Consider the following 21,441-nt stretch of genomic DNA (forward strand, 5'->3'; position numbering starts at 1 on the left):
AAAACAATCACAATGACTGTCTGGCAGTTAATAAAGTTAAAAGAAAAGAAAAACTTAACATATTAGCAAATTATGTTCCGTAAAACATTAAAACTCTGCATTTCATTAAAATACATACCACAAAAACTCGCCCCTTCGGTCTCGATGAGCTTGGGCGTCCCATCAAGTGCTATATATATATATACACACACTCGTGCAATAAAATATTAGGATAAAATAAATTAAACGATTATAAGCATGTCAGATGACCGCTACAACGGACAGTAAGAACTGTGTTGTTCACCGCCCCGCGCAAGAGTTCTCTACCTGTGAAAGCTAGACTTGTCAATTCGTGTTTCTCCGAACATGAATCGATGCATGGCAGCATCACGTCATTATCTCTCATTGTGAGGCATGGGCAAATAAAATTTGAAAAGCACCGAACAAAGTATTGAACGTAAATGAAAAGGAAATCAGGGTGCACAATGAAATACTGTACCATTGTCAATGAAAGACAATTACCGATTGTAACACAAGATCTCCGCTGAGATCGCAAATCATGCGAAACGCACCAACATAAGAACCTAAACTTATTATTGAAAACATATTGTCACACAGGTTACAGTAAAATGCAAACGTGTAACCCCAAACCTTATTTAAAAGAAGGGTACTTATTCAAAATAAGTATAAAACAATTAATTAAGCAATTATTCAAGCGCAAAACTGCGCAGTTACACGTTACGAAATAGAACGCTGCGCACTTTTCTTCGTGAACGGCATACTGAATTGGTAGCGCTCCATTGCTTTGGTTACCACTGCTTTCTTCGGTAAGTATTCTTTTATATATAGTAACTAAATTTGTACATTATACACCGCATAATAAACTTACTTTTTTTAATATCTAAATATCTGAAACCTAAAAAAAAAAAAAAAAAAAAAAATTAAATAACCATTTTTACAACTATTCTTTTCCGCGTATTATTTATTTAGATGCAGTTTATCAAGATCCAAGAATAACTAATTATTTAATTTAAAAGTTTTTTTAAAGTTACATTGAAACTAATTGATTTTTAAATTTCCATAAACGAAAGAGAAACAAAGTACAGTATATTCATTCTTTAACTTCCAATTTGACTCTTTTCACTGTTGATAATTTCATAATTACTAAAAACTTCGTCAGATAAAATTGTAACGGAAGTTCCTTAGTAAAGATTTATTTACGGAGCCACGGTATATTTAAATTTTCTCAGCGTTATTAATAAACAAATTAAATACCTATCTAAAATTTGAAAATACATTTATTATGCCATATAGCTATCCTGCTAACTACTGAAACAAGTGGTTAACGGGGCAGCTCTGTGGAATAAGATTTAATATGCTAATTATTTTATCTGCGTTTTCAATGGCAGAGTATTGTCTTCCCCATCACGAAAGTCGACCAAGTTTTATACGAATAACATTTAACATACATACTATCTTATTTATGTTTTTTAATATCAGGATATTCATATAACCCTCAGCAGTAACAATTTTGCGAATTTTTTTATTTATTTGTTTTTTAATTTATTGATCACTGGAAAAATTAGATTAGATCTGATTATGGTATTGGTAAAACTTCAGATTTTGGGTACTGGTTCAGGAACGGAACAACGCAGTGATTGCGCGGGTGCATAAGTACACGTGCCTTGAGTGACTGGGGTTCAAGCCCGTGACTACTGAATACGTTGCTGTTTCTTGTATTCTATCTATCTTGTGAACTCCTCAGGAACAACGCAGTGATTGGCAGGTGCCACTCACAGCTTTCCCTACCCAGTTCCCCTAGGTTGATACTAGGGTGTTTATCCCCCCCCCCCACTTGCTGCTGTTTTTAAATTGGGAACTCGTTTTCTGATTTTAAAACAGCAGGATGGGGGATAAACACCTTATCTAAGCTAAGCACCCCCCTCGACGACACAAAATGCCTTCACAATAATCACCCAATCACAGAACTACTGTACAATCACTCCATTCTACAATCACACCCACTGTGTGGAGACAAGTGGTACCAGATAATGGATTTTAGCCATGGTATTTTATCCCCTCTAATTTAATCACCACCAGTGGAGAGAGGTGAGGGCCTGGCTTAGTTTATCGCCATTGGACATTACTATGATTGTTGGTTGTTTTTTCACTAGAAAAAGTAGTTACTGAGACAGCTATATTTTCTTTTTAAAAATATGCATAAGTAATGAAAATATTTCATTTAGATGATATATGTAAAACAAACAATATGGTTATTGCTTATAAATTACTTTTATACTCCTTTAAAAATGTAAGGGCTCTATCTTGCAAATTTGCGAGACAGAGCAAAGTAATAACTCTTTCAGTAATAGCTCAATTTCATGAAAAGGGATAGGTATTTCATTTTTATAAGGTAATTTGAGAAAAGATTAGATTATTCTGAATTTGTTGAGTGAAGTCGTTGTTCTGTTGTAGTTAATTCACCTACGTTGGTATAATGCACCATAGTCAACTCTAAGAAGGTAAGAGAGCCAAGATTTTTAATGGCCAATGCTACATAATTGAAATCAAAGAGCTTTAAAATCAGTTATTGCATTTTATGGCGACATGTAATTTATCCATATTACATGCACTAATTAGTCATCATTAATTTGGAAGAAAATTCTGGGAACACCTTTTGGACAGTTTCAAAATGTATTCCAAAGTATTCTGGACAAAGCCAGAAGATCTCTTACTCTCTCGGTTTCAGATTTCTAAAATTTGGCAGGTATGTAATAGCCCAACCAATCATATCTGGATAGGGCAAAAACTAAAGTTACCCAGAGAACATTTTGTACTTACTTTCTTATTCAACATTGCTACAGCAAACTATCCATTTTTATTTGTTCAGGGGAAGGATAAATATTCTAAAGTTGTTCATTCACAAAAACATAATTATCAAGTGCACAATGTGTGTGACTGCAAGAGCAGCCTGGTAATTTATCACCTGTTGTGTTCTTTTTCATTGTGTTGATTAGATGCCGGCAAGGGGCTCAACATCTGGTGAGTATGGTTCTCTTTCTTGATATCAAGATTCCCTTCTACTTCTGATGCTTGTTCTCTCTCTCTCTCTCTCTCTCTCTCTCTCTCTCTCTCTCTCTCTCTCTCTCTCTCTCTCTCTCAGGGTAACTCAAATTTTTTTTGGCTGGTGCAACAAAAGCCTCAGGCTTCCTTGCACCATATGGCTAATAATAATAATAAATTTAATATACCAATTAAAAGTTAATCACTGATAAACTATTCAAAATCGTAATGTGAGTTTGATTGACACTGACTGTTTTGAAAGGGATGTTTTCTCCTCACTGCGCAACTTGAAGAGGAGGAGAGTTTGCCATGTAATGGCTGTTCCAGAAGAATCTTTTTGAGAGTGTTGCCCCCCACAACTGGTGACTATTTCACACAATTTTCACACATGATCCTTGGACCTTGACCAGATTTGAAATTGGTTTACACCTGAATGTTTTAAAATTTTGATAAATAAAATTGCTAGGTTTCTTACTATTTACTTTGAGAAGTCAATACAGATTTTAACTGACTTGCATAATATAAACTTTGTAAATACACTTTAATCATGTTTATTTGTACAGCATACATTTTTCTAAAAACAAGTTGAACACAAAATACTGATTTAAAATTACACCTCTGCAAATGTTATGCTGATCATATAATTATAACAGAGAAACACACGTTTTCCACAGTTGATTTTAAAAATACATTATAATGAAATAACACTTGTAGAAACTCAATGTAAGTATGCTATGCTTATTGTTCATAATTAAATTAAAATTGGAATTTTTTTTTAGAGTAGCCCTAATTTATAAAGTTTTAGGACTTAACATTTTAAGGTGGCTAAACAATAACATTATTATTAAAGTCAAGAGCACCATAAAAATATCTGGGCCACACTAATAAAATTTGAAACTTAATAATTATTTTGTTGTTAACAAATAGATACTGTACTACTATCTACTGAATGCCCACTGGTAATCAAATATTTTCAAGTTGGTAATTTTTTGACACATGCCAAGCCATTCAAAGTACTGGCAAAAATACATTATTTTGAACATCATAAATGGAAAGGGAGGATTTTAAGCAGCAGCAGCATTTCTAGCTAATTTGGAATTATTCTTTTTATAAGGATCCTAGGCACTGCTTAGAGACCAAATGGCAACAGACTTAAGTCCACGAGAATGTACTAATTTTTACAAAATAGATTTCACAAACTTGCTCCACAGAGTTTGTCTTTAGTAGAAAACTCATTGCCCTGAGTCCACACAAGTTTAAAGAACTCACCGCTTAACCACTGGTTTTATGGTGCATCAGAAACTTATGCCATATTGTGCCAATGTGTTATGTTTGTACAAATGTGTGCTTATAAGACCAATTCGTTGATGTGCAGGCTGAAAACATCTCTCTCTCTGCCTCAGATTAATTAGACCTAGCGGCGCGTCCGTAGTCAGGTGGGCAGGAGCAGCAGTGCGTAGCACACGCTTCTTGATTAGACCGGGGTTCGAGCCCGTGCCCACCAAATACGGAGGATGCGGAAAGGTCAGGGAATGACCACCGCATATCTCCCGAGCAATATGGCCTTAGTTGCTAATGCTCCTAAAAACCAAATAACAACAATTAGACCTGGCTGAAGTGGGCTTTTAAGAATTCTTCCAGATTCAGATAGGATTCAAAAACCTAGATTTCTCCTCATGACTGAAAAATGGCAAAAACCACTATACTGTCATTAAGAACAATCCGCAGCTGAAACAGTTAAAAGATGGTAGCAGCAGAATTGCAGATGAGATGAACAGATACTTTGCAATGATCCTTACAACTGAAAGCCTGTTTGAATAAGGAGGGGTTGGCTTACAGTACGGTCAGTGATATAACTCTCTGGGAAGAATCTGTTGGAAAAGTTGCTGAGACAATGGAGGGGTGAATGGTATACATGCAGTTCTACTAAAAGCATGTGTGTGTGTGTGTGTACTAAACTGTTAGTAAAGTTAATTAGATACCATTAGACTCACAGGATGCTTTCTTTAAACTAGAGATGTGTTAATATTTCCCTAATCCATAAGGGGGGGGGCCTAAACAGTGCTGAGAAACTACATAATGGTGAGTTTGACTTCTGTGGCAGCAAGATTATGAAGTTCGTGGTTAAGTTTGCAACAGAGGTCCAATTTGATAAAAAATGAACTCCTAAGAAATCACAGCATGGATTCATGAAATGGATTCTTGCCTAATTTATGACTGCACTATAAATTAGTGCAAAGTTTTCCTTTCATGAACCACATTAATAGCTTTACAATTGACATTATACAGGGTAATTCACTAACAGTGCGACAAACTTGCAGGAGGTGTAGGGGGCATAAAGACAAATTGGAATCACATAGCATTGCAAGGTTCAAAATGCCTTCGTCATGCGGTAGAGGACGTTGAACGGGAGGTCACGTGAACAGTGATCCCGCTGGAAGTCAGCATTTGCGAACCGGTTCCCGAGACAGTAGGATGGACGAGTATTCAAATGTTGAACTGGCCGACGTGCACCTCACGTATGGAGCTGCGGACTGTAATGGGCGCGCTGCTCTGCGCTTGTACTAGGAACGTTTCCTGCACAGGCATGCTCCTCCTCATACAATTTTAGCACGTGTGCACAGAAGGTTATGTGAGACTGGTTGTTTCACGAGAGGTACCATGAATCGAGAGCGAACGACGAGGATGCCAGACAATGAGGAGAATGTCCTACGTCTTGCAGAAGGCAATCCGAATAAGAGTACTCGAGCGATAGGCCAACGATTGGGTATTTCCCAATCCACTGTATGGAGGATACTGTCAACAAAACCAAATGAGTTCATACCATCTGCAATGCGTCCAATCATTGGAGCCTGCGGATTATCCACTCCTGAGGACTTTTGCTACTTGGTTTCTTCAACAGAAACGGTTTGCAAATGCTGACTTCTAGCGGGATCGCTGTTCACGCGACCTCCCGTTCAACGTCCTCTACCGCATGACAAAGGCATTTCGGACTCTGCAATGCTATGTGATTCCGATTTGTCTTTGTGCCCCCTACACCTCCTGCAAGTTTGTCGCACTGGTAGTGAATCACCCTGTATACCTAGATTTAGTAAAGCTATTGTTGTGGTTCCCCAAGGGAGATGATTGTACAAAATGGAGAAAAATTTAGATTACACAGTTCTTAGGTAGATCAGGAGCTGGTTTACAGACAGGAGACAAATGTTACTCATAGATGGGCTTTCTTCAGAGTGGACTAGTGTAGTGTGTGGATTTCCTCAGAGACTGATGCTGGACCCCTCCTCCTTGTTATAGGGCAGAAGATGCTGGTCCCAAAGGTGGTTATAATTCTTTGCAAGCCAACTGTTAAAGAAACAGAGAATACAAATGAAGTGGGTGATTGAAGTATACTAGGCAGTGAAGGGATGAATAAAACAAATGAGGGACATATTTTCACAGGTGGGAAAGACAAGAACCAGGAGACAAATATAAAATATGAGCAAGCAAACAGAAGGCTCAATATTTTGACAGTGTTTGATCACTGGAATGTTACCCCAACCCCAAGGTGGCTGGATAGAGGGCAAGTTTGGTACAGTTCAAGGTGGAAACATATGGTCACTTTTTTGGAAATTGAAAAAGTACAATAGGAAAAGTCTGCTTCCTTGTATCATTCGTCTATTCTAATACTAAGATTAAATATAGTTAATCTGAGGTGTTAATTTCATACTGAATTAATGTTGAGAAAAAGCCACGAGTTAGGACTATGTGAAAGGGTCTGAAATTTTATCAAGTCATGACAGCAGGGAGTTTATGTTCCCTAGAATTATCAATCAGTTCCATCCTAGAAAGATTCTGCAAGGCTCATGGAATGGTATTTTTCTCAGCATGACTTACACTTATTATTAGAAGAGGCTGCTCAGGTAGGGATGATATACACTTAAATAGAAGTGCAAGAATATCTGTTGAATGCTAGTAAGGAAGTTTTAAGACTTTTAGGAAACTACCGTAGAGGGATACACAAGCTAAACATTTTACTGCAGCTAAAAGGATTTAAATTTCACAGTCACACAGCGATAAGGAATGAAAAAGTGGAATTTGGGGAGTACAATGTGTACACAAAAGGGAGGAAGGGTCATGCTGCTAGTTAAGAAACAAAATCTAAGAAAGTGTATCCAGTTGACATGAATGGACAGTGCAATGTTGAGTCAGTTTGGTGTGACATAAACACTGGGAAAGCAAAGTTAAGAGTAGGAGTGTGTTATAGGCCTAATGACTCTGATGATTACAATGAACAACTGTACAGAGAAATAGAGTGGGCCGGTAAATCAGATTGTCTTATAATGGGGAATTTTAACTTCCCAGATATTGGCTGAAACTTGTGGGTTGGTCACTTGCACACTTACAAGTTTTGTGGATTTATTGGATGATTGTTTTCTACAGCAGCATGTTCGAGAGGGAACCAGAGGCAGTAATACTCTTGATCTGATTATCAGCAGTGATTATTCATGCATTAAGAATCTGCAGATAAAGGAACCACTAGGTGGCAGTGATCACAGTGTGCTGATGTTGGATTTACTAAAAGATGTTAATTAGGGGTAAAGGGAAAGGTTTTTGCTTTCGTAAAGGTGACTACAGTGGTCTGAAACAGTTTTTAACTTCTATACAGTGGGACCAAATGATGATGTTATCAACAGAAAATTCTAAATGGGAAGCATTCAAGGAATTAATCTTGGAAGCTACTAGGCTTTTCATATCAACTAAGAAATACTGTTCGAGGTTCAGGCCTAAATGGACGTCAGATGAACTAATGAGATTCGTGGCAGAGAATAAAAATGCATGGGACACAAATTATCAGGAGACACAGATGCCTATGAGATATATACTTTAGTTGTACTGGAGGGATGGATAAAAAGAACAAGTTCTGAGCAAAATCCTTTAATATTAGTTAAAGACAAGTTAAACAAACAAAAATAAATAAATCTACCAAAAGCCTTCAGACTTGTGTAGTCCTCCTTGAGTTGGAGAATGAGCGTTATTATAAAATAAAAAATACCAGGTGCCCAGAATACCATGAAAGGTAAAACGTGTGGCACGAGTGCAGGTAACAATCAGCTGTTGGAAGCAGAGGCTTGTGTCCTTTATTTTGAAAAAAACTTCATATGCCTTGTCGACATCTTGTTGCACCTCTGTAGTGCCCTGTAATGTCGACATTCTCTGTAGTGCATCTTGACTAAACCCCTCAAGCTCTGCCTCATCTTTTTCTTGTTCCTCTGAGGCAAGTGCAATTGCAAATGCTTCCTGCAACGTCAGTCTCAACACTTTGCAATTGTAGATAGTGACAGGGTTCCCCATGCCTTGTCTGCCAGGTCAAAAACAATAGCCAGTGTGAGCTTCTTCAGGCATTCTGTTATGGATACGTCCTCATCAATTATTCACATTACAGAATTATGATTAAATTTTTCCTATAGTGCTTCCATTTATATAATGCCTCGATCCAAAGGTTGGATCTTTGACATAGTATTCTTTTGCAAATAGCTCACCTTTAATTTACTACCATGGCTTTGAGGTTTTCTGTAGTAGGGTGGGCAAGACAGTTGTCCAGCAGCAAAAGTGCTTTAGGTTCCATATTTTTCTTTCTTAAATGAGCAGGCACAGATGACAAAAAGTTTATGAAACCATTCCTCAAAAATCTCTGCTGTCATCCAGGCATTCTTACTGTGGTGAAAAAGCTAATGCCTACATGTTTTTGTGGTGGAAACACCTTGGCACCCTTGATTTTCTTATGCACACTAGTTTGACTTTGTGTGCTGGTTTTATTGACACAAAACAGCAATGTCACCCTGTCCATTACTTTAAAGCCCTGTGCCTTTTGTTCATAGGATTTACAAGCTAGTGTCTTATTGCAAAACATGCGATAACAAAGTCCTGTTTTGTGGCCATTGTAAATTTGTTCTGAAACATAGTCAACTTCTTGTATGATAACTTTTAACTGTGATGGACAGTGGCATAGTATTTAGGGTTAAGCACTACCTGTGGTTTCCCATATCTGCGCCATATGTACTCTGTGATGAAATGCAGAACTAATGCATAAGCGAGAAAAAAGTGTAGTATCTGGTTTTGTCTCTGGCTGCTTGGCAACAGGGCCCCTACATTGCCCACCACCACCACTGGGAGGTAACTGATGGATATCATCAGCAGCCTTGGTTGTCTGCTGATCGAATTTCATCCCAAATTGCAACCTGGTGAATTTCGTGTCTCTTGACATCTGCTGAGCCAACCCTTGCTAGCTTTGAATTCTTTCTTGTATGCTTGTACTCCACTCTGGTTGCCTGTCATTTGGTTTTTCACCTTGACTCCTGATAATTTCGCCATATATAGGCATTCCTTCTGCACGTTCTTGTTTTTTTTTTTTTTTTTTGGTAGTTATTGGTGCATCGGTTTCTGTGGCCATAGTGCACCTCCCAAGGTTTTTGCAGTACTTTGATCCAAGCCCGAGGCGGGATTCGAACCCACGACCTTTGGGTTGCCAGGTAGCACGTTCTTGTGTGAACCATGTAAACACTGTCTTGTACAGTGGGCTGTCTTGCTTTCTTAAGCTGCCGAAGACCTTCACTAGCATCCAAGTCACTCGTAGCTTACCATAAGTTAGTTTCATCTTTTATCCATCCCCACACCTATGTATCACGATAGCTCTGTTTGCATCTTTTTCCATTTTAGTAAGTCCAGTACAGCTAGCTTTTCTTGAACTGATCCTGTTTTTCTTGAATTTCCCATGGACATTAATTTTTTTATTAAAATGGAAAGAAAAGAAAACGAAATTTGAAAACACACACTGATGTTATGCAAAGTAAGCTTACATTCAATTTTCAAACAGCACATGTAAACTTTACCACTGTTTCATCTTTCCAGGATATCTTTGAATTTATTCACATCACTTAACTTACCATTCTAAATTCAATCAATAAAGTAAAATACAGAGAAATAAAGTAAAATAAAGAGAATTATTCGACTATCTTTGTAAATTAGTCATGGGTGCCTCCAACCTGAGCTGTATTTGCCTAATATAAAGTCAAGCAAAGCATTAAAATCACTGAAACAACAAAAGAAATTAAAAATGGTATTATAAAATTTACGAATAGGCATTTTGTGGTTAAAAAATTGAAATCATGCTAAAACATATTGCCATACCTGCCATTTTACTCATAATGGATCACAAGTAAACAGGAGTTATCATGTTAAAATAACTGCACCAAAACTCTTAAAAAATCCATAAGAAATTGTCAGAAATTTTGTATTACGGCTCTTCCAACTTGTTCAGATTTGAAAATTACCGATTATGGGAATATATTTCACTTGTATAAAACTATACTACACACTTGTAAAGACAATTACAAAACTGTAAAACCACTCTTCATGCCTAGATAGGCTCCTTTTCAATTGAATGGCCCTGTGGAAAATTGCTGTATATCAGAAGAATTTGCAATGCTTGTTCGTGTCTAAACAGCAAAATAGAGGATCTCTTGATGGCTGCCCATTGTAGTACTTTTCAACAATGCAATTTCTAATGATTCATGTATTTAAACTTAAAACCTTGGATCACTGAACTGAGACATTTTAAAATCAGGATTAAATCAGTGAGAGGGCTGCAGAAAATGAACTGGTTACATGAGGCTTGTATATTTGAGACCTACTGCACCACACTATTTTTGGACTTAGATAAAACATATACCATATTTGTCAGCTTATAAGACGCACTTTTTTTCCCTTATAAATATCTTAAAAAAATCTTAGAAGCCAAAAGTGGCAATACAGCAAATGCACAAAACCGAGAGTTAATGTATAGTAGTTAACTACTATATGTTAGTACACTTTTCAGTAATTACCAGGCTGTTGTTGGAATAAGTGAATTCCAGTTATACATTTAAGCCTTAATCAATGGCAGGTGCATCAAGAAGGCTAAATTATACTATTGGATTTAACCTGCCAAAGAATACAGGAACAGAGCAGCAGAACGAAATTTTGGACCACCACCTACTGAGAAGATGATTCGTCAATGGAAGAAGCAGGAAGTTTTATTACAAGAAGCTGATAAAACAAAGCACAACCTTCGTAAAATTCCACCTAAATGGCCAAATTTGGAATAAAACTTGTGTAGTAGTTGAATAATGGAACTTAGAGATGTGGATACTGCAGTGCGTACTAAAATGATAATAGTAGAAGCACGGAAACAAGCAGCTGCTATTGGCATATATGCCAATAGCAGCTGCTTGTTTCCGTGCAAGATTCACCAACTGATTCTTGGTGTTATCACTTCATGAAAAGAAACGAGTTAAGTTTACATACAAGAACTAGAATAGCCCAGGGAATGCCTGTTGAGTACGAACAGAAAATATCAGATTTCCATAAATTTGTTCTTAATGCTAGAAAGCAAAGCAACTATGAACTTAGCCAAATAGGAAATATGGATGAAATTCTGTTGACTTTTGATGTGTCATCCAATAAAGCCGTAAATCTGAGAGGGCAAAAATCTATAACTATTAAAACCACTAGACATGAAAAGAGCCATCACACCACAATTTTAACTTGTTCTGCTGATGGGACCAAACCTCCGACAATGTTAATGTTTAAAAGAAAAACTTTACCGAAAGATAAACTGCCAAATGAAATTCACGTACTTGTACAACTGAAGGGATGGATGTCTGAAGAATGTATCAAAGATTTGTTTGTAAAAGTTTGGTCCAAGTGTCCTGCAAAAATGCACTACTTGTATGGGATCAGTTTAGAGCACATAGGACTGAAAACATCAAACAACTGGTCGAAATGATGAACACAGAATTGGCAGCAATTCTGGGTGGCTTAATTTCCCAGTTACAGCCATTAGATGTCAGCATCAATAAGCCATTCAAGAACAACATGAGGGAACAATGGAATAAATAGATGATAGAAGGGAAAAACACTATATGATGCCTACGAGAAGGATGAAATGTCCATCAATAACACAAGTGTGTGAATGGGTGCTGAAATCATGGCATGATGTTAAGACTGAAATTGTGGTATAAGTAATGCAATAGATGGCACTGAAGGTCATTTATTGTATGAGAGTGGCAGTGATATTATTAAAGAGGATGATGTTGAGCATAATGATGATAGTCAGTAATGAATCTGAAGTTGAATAATACTAAAATAATAGCAGTAATAATCCTATACCTTTCTTTATTGGCTTTTATTTTTATTGAATTTTAAATTTCTACTGTATTAACAATAGATTTTTTTCAAAAGTTTTTTTTCTTCTTAAATTTACCATTCCAAAATTAGGGTGCACCTTCCATATCACAGCATCTTATAAGCCGACAAATACAGAAAATAAATTAATTCAACAAAAATCTGGGATGAATGCACTGTTTCCCAGAGGAAATGAGGATTGGATAAAATAATCTCTATAAAAAAAGAAGTGCATATCTAAATAGGTATTTATATAGGCTGTAATTTAAATATTTTAATACTATGTATACTCTTATAACAAAGACCCTGTAGTATTTGTATAATGTTCCCCCCCCCATTTGCTATGGGTATTAAAAGGGTATAAGTTATCTCCAGATTCATTCTGCTATATCTGTGTTTTATAACATTACATAGATCCAGAGCAGGTGAAAAATAGCATCACTGGTAGCACTAAGTTTTACAGTACACATGAAATCTATTTTGGAATGCCTATGGGTGATGAAGCCAAGTTATAGGCATTTAATCTCTACTGTGGTAGTTGGGTCAACATTAGAGGACTGGTTTTGTGGAAGTTGTAAGTGTATGCTTTCTACTATTCCTCATATATAGAGAAAGTTCACAAACTATCATCATGACCGCTAATTTTGTATGGTGGATATATTGACATGTAAAAAGTGTGTGGATTGAAAAGCTGTAGTTTATCCCAATATACCATCTTCTGTTCTGGAGCCACACAATGAAGACCCCCCCCCCCCCCCGCCACCCGATCCACTTTCCAGAGAAGTCTTCAGAATCGGATGATGAGTCTAGTGAATAGGGCAAGGGATTACACTTCAGAAGCCTGTTCAAGTAAAGTGAGACATTTCTCTAATCAATATGAATTAGATGACTTAATGAGGAACTTCAATCTAGTCAAATCAAATGCAGAGTTCCTGAAATCTTGTTTAAAGAGTGGAATTTTACTGGATCCCAGCTGAAACACTTTTACATACAGAAAAAGACTGACACTTATGCACATTTTTACCATGGGAATGTGCTCTGCTTTTGATTTTATTGGTTTTTATGAAGAACTGATATTAGTTACAATGCAGAAGAATGGTGCCTTTTCAGACAGTTCAAGCAAAAGTTTGAAGGCTGCATTGGTTGCTTCACAATATAAAAATATTGTGAATATACCCATTGCTTCCTGTTGTGCACTTTGTTCATATTAAAGTCTATGGAAATGTGAAGAACATGTTAGAGAATATCAAGTATGACAGTATAAATGGAATGAATGTCTGTGGGGACTTCAAGACACTGAGGGTGCTGAGTGGTTTCACTAAATTCCCTTGCTTTTGCTGCCTCTGGGACAGAAGGGCAATAGATCAGCACTACATGAGAAGAAAAGTCTGCAGGAATTGAATTGCAGCCTGATGCATGTAATATAGTAAGCAAGAAACAGTCTTGCTTTCCGACCACTCCTGATCAAGACAAGATTAGTCAACAATTTATTAAAGCACTGGATCCTCAAAGTGGCACCTTCAAGCACATATAATGTTTCCAAAATTGATGCAAAATTGTAAGATGGTACATTAATTCTCCACAAGTTAAGCAAATGTTGGCTTCACAAGGATTGACTACAGGGCAATCATTTTGCCTTGTAGTGAATGACTTTCTTGGTAACATTAAGGGCAAAAATTACAGGAAAATGGGATGAGGTATGTCATATTCAGCTGCATCACTTGCACCCTCACCTGGATTTTTTCAGACCAAATTGGGGCAACGTTAGTGAAGAGCATGAGGAGAAACTCTGCCAGGACATGGAAAAGAGGAGGTAGGATGAAGCTACGATGGGTGATTGTATCTGGTTCTTGGTTTGGCATGATCACAATGACCAAAAAATACAAAGGAATTCAAATGTACATTTATATGGAAATTTTTTTTGATTAACCGAAGGAAGATTTCTAACTTTTAATTTGCTATTTTTGTAGTATGTTATTTATTTGTAGTAAAGATTAATATTTTACTCGGTACAGAAGTTAAACACCATTAATAAATCTGATATAATATTATTGCATATTACTTTGCATTAGTTTCTGGATAAACCACTGAAGCCATGCAAAAACTAAAATCATATTCAGAATACCCATATTAATCAAGAAACACCACAAAGGGCAGATAAACAGAACTTTTTAAAAAATTTAAGAAAAAGCTATGTTTTGTCAGTATTACATTATAACAACATATCAGGAGAAAATGTTGATAAAAATTTTACAAGCTAGATTGGAGTTTATGTAAGCCTAAGGGACTGGAGTTATTCTGCAAGTACAGTAATGGAGGCTTGAAGTGGTGGAACCCATGTTTAGTCTCTAGAGCTAAGTCCCAGTCAATCCTTCCCTATCTCTTCCATCATGCAGTATGGTTGATGACTTTTGAGGTTATGATGAACATCGTGGCGAGATCCAATATTCCTTATATTTCAAGGGTACAGCTCTAAAATGGTGTTTTCAGGCCAGCCACTTGTTAGTACACCGGACTGAACCTATTGGTAACTCTCTAGGAGGCTTCCGGATCAGCAAGTGTATAATCTTGCTACCTCTACTCTGCCAGACAGTGACAGGAGGGAGTTCGAGTAGTGTGTATGCGGGGAGCATTGTCGAGGCCACGTTATATCAAGGATCTGGGTATATTCTTACCATGTGTACACCACATTCAAAAATGTCATTACTTCATACAGCATGTCCCACCCACTTTTTCTTACTATTGAATACACCATGAATTGTCAAACTAATAGAGCAAGCTTATCTGCGAAAAGATTTCACAAATATACGTGGTCTCAATTCTAATCTCAACGATATCCATTTCCACTTGCAGTCTGCCAAACCCCATGTACTTTTTCTCACAGAATCTCAGTTATCGGTTGATTCAACTATTGCTCATCTCAGATGCCCAAATTATTCGCTGTATGATTCCTTTTGCCTCAAAGGTGGTACTTGTGCATATGCCTGTTCTGATATTCCCTGTCAGAGACTTGGCAATTTTATCTCCTCTGGCTTAAAATTTCTCTACCTCACATTGTGTCAAATTCATCTGTTCTCCCAACTCCACTAATCACTTGGAGCTCTTTGACTTCCTCTCTTAGCAACTTGACTTTCTCCAGTCCAACTTTCCTAACAGTGAGGTAATTTTCCTTGGTGATTTTAATGTTCACAACTCCAGCTGGCTTCCGTTTTCTAGTCACACCGACCCAGCAGGTCGAGATGCTGAGGCTTTTGCAATTACTAATGACCTAGCACAGATTGTTCATTTACCTACAAGAATACCGGACAATCCTAATCATACAGCCAATATGCTTGATCTTTTTCTCACAAACAACCCTTCTAAGTACACTTTCGAAGTGAGAGGTCCTTTAGGCACTTCAGATCACAACTTGGTGATTGTCTCTTCTCCAATGGAGCCTCTATCTCATGGCTATTCCAACCTCATGTTGTTGGCATTACAAGAATGCAAAATGGGATGACCTGTGAGACTTCTTTTCCTTGGTCGGATTACTGTTACAACACTTCTGATGTTAACGTCTGCTCAGATTGTTAAATTGCAGGAATGGAATCCTTTATCCTACACTCCACTTTAAAATCTCGTCCTTTATCTAAACCTTGGTTTTCCAATAAACGTGCTAAGGCTGTTCAAGAGAAGAATGTTGCATATCATAATTGACGTGTTTCTAATTCTTCAGTTTCATTTTCTGCCTATACCAAAGCTCGCAACAATTGTAAAGTGGTTATTAATCAGTCCAAACTAGAGTTTGAACAGACTAAGAGTAGAAAACTTGCTTCTTGCCCTAATGGTAGCCGAGCATTCTGGTCTCTTGCTAAAGCTATTGGCCACAACTTTTGTCCATCTCTGCCCCCATCTCTGTCCAAACAAGATGGTTCTGTTGTCACTTCAGCCAAGGATAAAGTTGACCTGATAGCATCCCATTTTTCTTCCAACTCGTGTATTAATGATCTTGGTAAAACACCTTCCACCATTCCCAACATGCCCCATTCAATGCCTCCTGTGGTCTTCCTTCAAAAGGATGTCAGAAGGCTTTTGACAAATCTTGATGCTAAGAAAGCTTCAGGTCCCAATGGTATTTCTCCACTTGTTCTCAAAACCTGTGCTCCTGAACTTACTCCTGTTCTTTGCCGCCTTTTTTCACTTTCTTATTCCAAAGGTATTTTTCCTTCTGCTTGGAAATTTGCTCATATCCAGCCAGTTCCTAAAAAGGGCGACAAATCCCTCCAATCCAATTATCGTCCCATTGCAATTACTTCTACTTTTTCTAAAGTAATGGAGAAATCAATTAACCGCCAACTCTTAAACTACCTAGAAACCTTCCGTCTGATCAACGATCGCCAGTATGGATTCCGTCAGTGTCGATCCACTGGTGATATTCTGGCTTATGTTACCCATTTATGGACTAATTCAATGGAAAGGTTCGGTGAAACACAAGTAGTTGCTCTTGACATCTCAAAGGCTTTTGATCGTGTTTGGCATAAAGGTCTTCTAAACAAGCTTCCATCTTATGGTTTGCCAACTGTTTTTAGTAATTGGTTATCCAGTTTTCTCTCTGATCCTTCACTGAGGGTGATGGTAGATGGCTCTCTGTCTTCTAACTTCTCCACTAATGCCGGTGTCCCCCAAGGTTCAGTTCTTTCCCCCACTCTTTTCCTCTTGTATATTAATGACCTTCTTTCATTGACTGGAAATCCTATCCATAGTTTTGCCGATGATAGCACATTGCATTCCACTTTCCATTTTGAGAAACCTTGTCCTGCTCAATCAGCTTCAACTTCTTTAAAATTTGCTACCAATTCCTTAAATGCCGATCTTAGGTAATTCTCCAGTGGGGCAAAGACAACTTAGTTGATTTCAACCCTTCTAAAACTCAGTCTTGTCTTATCTCGAAAAGGATTCTTCTGCTCCTATGCTTATCTTTAGTGACACTCCGATTTCTAGGCAAAATGATATACACCTAATTCTGTTTTTGCACGAACTTTTTTTACACGAATTTGATTTAACACAAATTCAAAATAAATATTTCATTCTCTTTTTACGCGAGTCATTTTGATTTAACACGATTTCTATGAATTTTTTTTGCCTAAATTCTACGAATTTTTTTTTTATTTGTGGCATATTAGTATCATTTCTATATTACATGCACCAATAGATTAGTTAGTTAGTTAGTTAGTTATTTGGTTTTTAGGAGCATTAGCAACTAAGGCCATATTGCTCCGGGATATGCGGTGGTCATTCCCTGACCTTTCCACATCCTCCGTATTTGGTGGCGACGGGCTCGAACCCCGGTCTAATCAAGAAGCCTGTGCTATGCACTGCTGCTCCTTCCCACCTGGCTACGGAGGCGCCCAAATAGATTAGTGTGATTATCAGCTATTTATTAGTGTGATAGATTAGCTAGTGTGTGCGTTTTGAAATGCGTGCTTTTGTTTACCAATGTGTACGTCTAGGTATCTATGAATCATCAACGTTTTTATTGAATTTGGTGCACATCTACGGTATTCGTGCATTGTATCTTCGAAAGACATTTAGTAGTAAGCTCTATTTGAAAGTGAAAGAATCTTTAGTGAAATTTGTGCACATATAAATTTATTAATTTTGCCTATAGTCAATAAATTGTAAGTTTACAAATTTTTCATACTTTTTTTATTAACTATAACTGAGATATTTTTCGGTAGCCCTTATATAATGTCGAATAATTCGCCTATTACCAAAATGAAAAGGAAAGCGAGTTCTTTGGAACTTAAAATTCAAATTTTAGATCGTCTTGCAACTGGACAAGGGGCTACGTCTGTAGGAAAGCATTTTGGTGTACATGAAGCTACCATAAGAACTATTAAGAAAAATGAAGCTGCAATTAGGAAGTCGGTATGTTCTGGAACAAAAGTAAGTGTTAATTCATCATCATATACAAGAGATATTGTCAAGGAAAAAATGGAAAAGGCTCTGGTAATATGGATAGAAGATCAGTCACAAAAAAGAGTACCAGTAGATGGAAATGCCATCAAGCAAACAGCACTAAGAATTTACAGACAGATTAAAGAAAAGAAGCCAAGCACTTCATCTCAAACAAAAAACAGAAAGTTAAACAGAAAGTATGAATTTTCTGCGAGTACAGGTTGGATGATAGGGTTTCTTAAAAGGAATGCTCTTCCTAATATAAAAATTAAAGGTGAAACTGCATCTGCAGATGAACCGGCCACTAAAGTATTCCCGCAGGAACTTGCAAAAATTATTGAAGACGGAGGATACACTCCTGATCAAGTGTGGAATGCAGATGAAACTGGTTTCTTCTGGAAACGAATGCCGAATAGAACGTATGTAGCCAAATCGCAGAAAACTGCTGGTGGTTTTAAAGTAGCTAAGGATCGTGTGACCTTGTTATTTTCCTCCAACGCTTCAGGAGATCGTATGTTGAAACCACTGCTGGTAAATCGAGCCCTAAACCCACGTTCAATGAAAGGTGTAGATATCAATAAACTGCCTGTTCACTGGATGTCAAACAAGAAGGCCTGGGTGACAACTGCTATCTTTACAGAATGGTTCAACAAATGTTTCGCCCCAGAAGTCAGATGTTATATGAATTTGAAAGGTCTCGAATTTAAAGTTCTTCTGATTTCTTGACAATGCACCCGGCCATCCTGTCTTGGAACCCAAACATACAAATTTTATTTCTGCCACCTAATACTACATCTTTGATACAACCGCTAGACTAAGGTATAATTGCGACAATTAAAACATACTACGTAAAACGAACATTCCAACACGTTTTGGACAAACTGAATGATGAAACACTAACAGTCATTAATGTGTGGAAGAAATTCTCAATTATGGATTGTATCAATCAAGTTGGATTAGCATTAACTGAATTAAAACCAGCAACTTTAAATGCGTGTTGGAAAGCGGTTTGGCCACAATGTGTAAAAAGCAAAGATCCCATCATCCCTAATACGACCGAATTTCCCAACATCATTACAATGGCACACAAAATTGGTGGAGAAGGATTCGATGATCTATCGTTTGAAGATATTGATGAATTGTTAACCGACAAAGCCCTAAGCAAAGATGAAATATTAGAGGTTGTCCTTGGGACTCCTTATCCCACAGAACGTAGTGATAATGAAGAAAATGATTCTGTTCTAAATGCAGATTTAATAAAAGAAGGTCTGGAACTGGCCAGAAAATTAGGTAATCATTTTGTCAAACATGACCCTAATGAAGAACGCACTGGGAAGTTTCAACGTGAACTGAAGTTGTTGACAGCCTCTTACAGAGAATTATATAACGGCCTAACCAAAACACGAACACAACGATTAATAACTGAATTCGTTCGTAAAAACCGGTGAAACATCAGCACCAGAGGAGACTCATGCTGATTTTTCTCAAGAGATCACAGATAGAATTTCATAATAGAGGAAGAAGACCATGTCCACAACATTTCTAGTGATATTCCAGTCGTACGCAAACGTATGCGCCGTTTATTATCAGAAAGTGAAAATGAATAAAATCTTATGTGTAAAACAGATTTTTTTTGTTCATGAAGAATTTTTTTCATTTCATATGCATACAAATTTACTTTAATACATTTTCATTACATATTATTACATGTGTATTTTGTTGAAATAAAATAATAAGCTTAAAACGAATATTTTTATGTGTTTTTTTTTAAATTATTTTTACTGATTTTTTAGATCCGGAACCAATCGTCTTTCCTTCCATAAATACAATGTCTTTTTTTACACGTATTTTTCAGGAACGTATCTATCGTGTAAAAACAGAATTAGGTGTATATCTCTTTTGGGGATTACCCTGACTTCTAATCTCTCTTGGCACAAGCACATTACAAATATTGATTTCTCTGCATCTAAAAAACTTGGTTTTCTCTTTTGCTCTCGGCGTTACTTTTCTTCCAAACAGCTGCTCACTCTTTATAAATAGCAAATCCGCCCTGCCATGGAATATTGTTCCCACATCTGGGTTGGTGCCCCCAAAACCTCTCTCAGGCTTCTTGATTCCATTCAGAAGAGGGCGGTTAGGTTAATTAATGATTCATCTCTAACAGAGTCTCTCCACTCGCTGTCTCATAGATGTACTGTTTCTGCTGCATGCCTTTTCTACAGATACTTCTGAATTGGCTTCTATAATTCCCATTCTCTCTTTCAAAACAGTCTGAACACGTGCCGCCACCGGCCAACATTCATTTACTGTCCAACTTCAAACTCACAGAACCAACTTTTCATATTCCTCGTTTATTCATTCAACTGCCGTTTTCTGGAACAACCTTCCTTCATACGTATTTCCTGCAAATTACTGTCTACAGAAGTTCAAGTCCAATGTCAACAAATATCTTCTTTCATCTTCTCAACCTCCAACCCAAGCACGGTACTAAGTTCTATAGGTTCTAATACCGCTTGTGTTTGGGGTTTACATAAAAAAAAAAAATTTTTTTTATGTAAACCATTGCTTTAATGGACTCTGAAAATAAGACTGCATCCACTGAACCAAACTCTGTGCTCATCTCAAAGGCTTTCGATCTCGCAAATGTAACTCACAGCCAATGAAAGGGCAGGCCTTTCTCCACACAACTTGTCTAAGTGAAGTAACAGCGAGTAAGCTAAATGCTGATGGCATCCTTCCCCTTGCTCAGACTACACACATAAGGAGAACACATACATTTAAATTGAGGAAGGATGGTTGCTGGATAGATGTGTGCAAATTTGCCTTCAGCTAGTGGACAATTTGAATAAATTCAAGGAAGGAATGGTCAGGTAATATGGAAAGTTTTTTTTTTCCCCCTGTATAAACTTGTTCACTTGTATCATTTTCCACTACCAATACTAACATACAGTATTATATTTATTTTTACTTCAACCTTGCAGAGAAACTCCCAAATCAGATGAAGGAAGCTTTTTATTTCATAGTACAGTACTTTTTCATAACATTCTAGCAACTTGATATGAATTACATACTAGATAAACAGCATAACTATTGATGATCCTGTTCAGATTGCTGATAAACAATAAATATTTTCATCTACATTTATGAGAGAATGTTTTAGAGAGGGGAATATCAGATGCATATAAAATTATAACTGGGAGCTGAATGATTCTGTGATAACCGAGAAGAAAGTGGAAGAGAAATTGTTGAAACTAAAAGTAA

At 37.1% G+C, this 21,441-nt stretch overlaps 1 protein-coding gene and 1 long non-coding RNA gene across 9 annotated transcripts in view; one reads left to right on the forward strand and one right to left on the reverse strand.

Annotated features, from left to right (window-relative positions):
* LOC150076093 (tumor protein 63-like) overlaps nucleotides 1-21,441 on the reverse strand; it is a 157,046-nt gene that overhangs the window by 72,463 nt on the left and 63,142 nt on the right. Inside the window, exon 1 of one of the 7 annotated variants that reach the window (XM_090388080.1) lies at nucleotides 502-635. The exons of 5 other annotated variants lie outside the window; for them this stretch is intronic. In XM_090388080.1, the coding sequence (XP_090244206.1) occupies nucleotides 502-585 (84 nt within the window). In that variant the 5' untranslated portion in view covers nucleotides 586-635. Of the gene's footprint in view, nucleotides 1-118; nucleotides 465-501; nucleotides 636-21,441 lie in introns of those variants that run through there. One more of the 7 variants, XM_090388081.1, reaches the window with a different exon arrangement.
* LOC150076094 (uncharacterized) overlaps nucleotides 738-21,441 on the forward strand; it is an 83,553-nt gene continuing 62,849 nt past the window's right edge. Inside the window, exon 1 of one of the 2 annotated variants that reach the window (XR_016547847.1) lies at nucleotides 738-806. This is a non-coding gene — a long non-coding RNA (uncharacterized LOC150076094). The remainder of the gene's footprint in view (nucleotides 807-21,441) is intronic. The other variant, XR_016547848.1, reaches the window with a different exon arrangement.

The sequence above is a fragment of the Mastigoproctus giganteus genome, chromosome 13 (assembly GCF_048544385.1).
Source record: "Mastigoproctus giganteus isolate SK-2022 chromosome 13, ASM4854438v1, whole genome shotgun sequence".
Taxonomy (NCBI): domain Eukaryota; kingdom Metazoa; phylum Arthropoda; class Arachnida; order Uropygi; family Thelyphonidae; genus Mastigoproctus; species Mastigoproctus giganteus.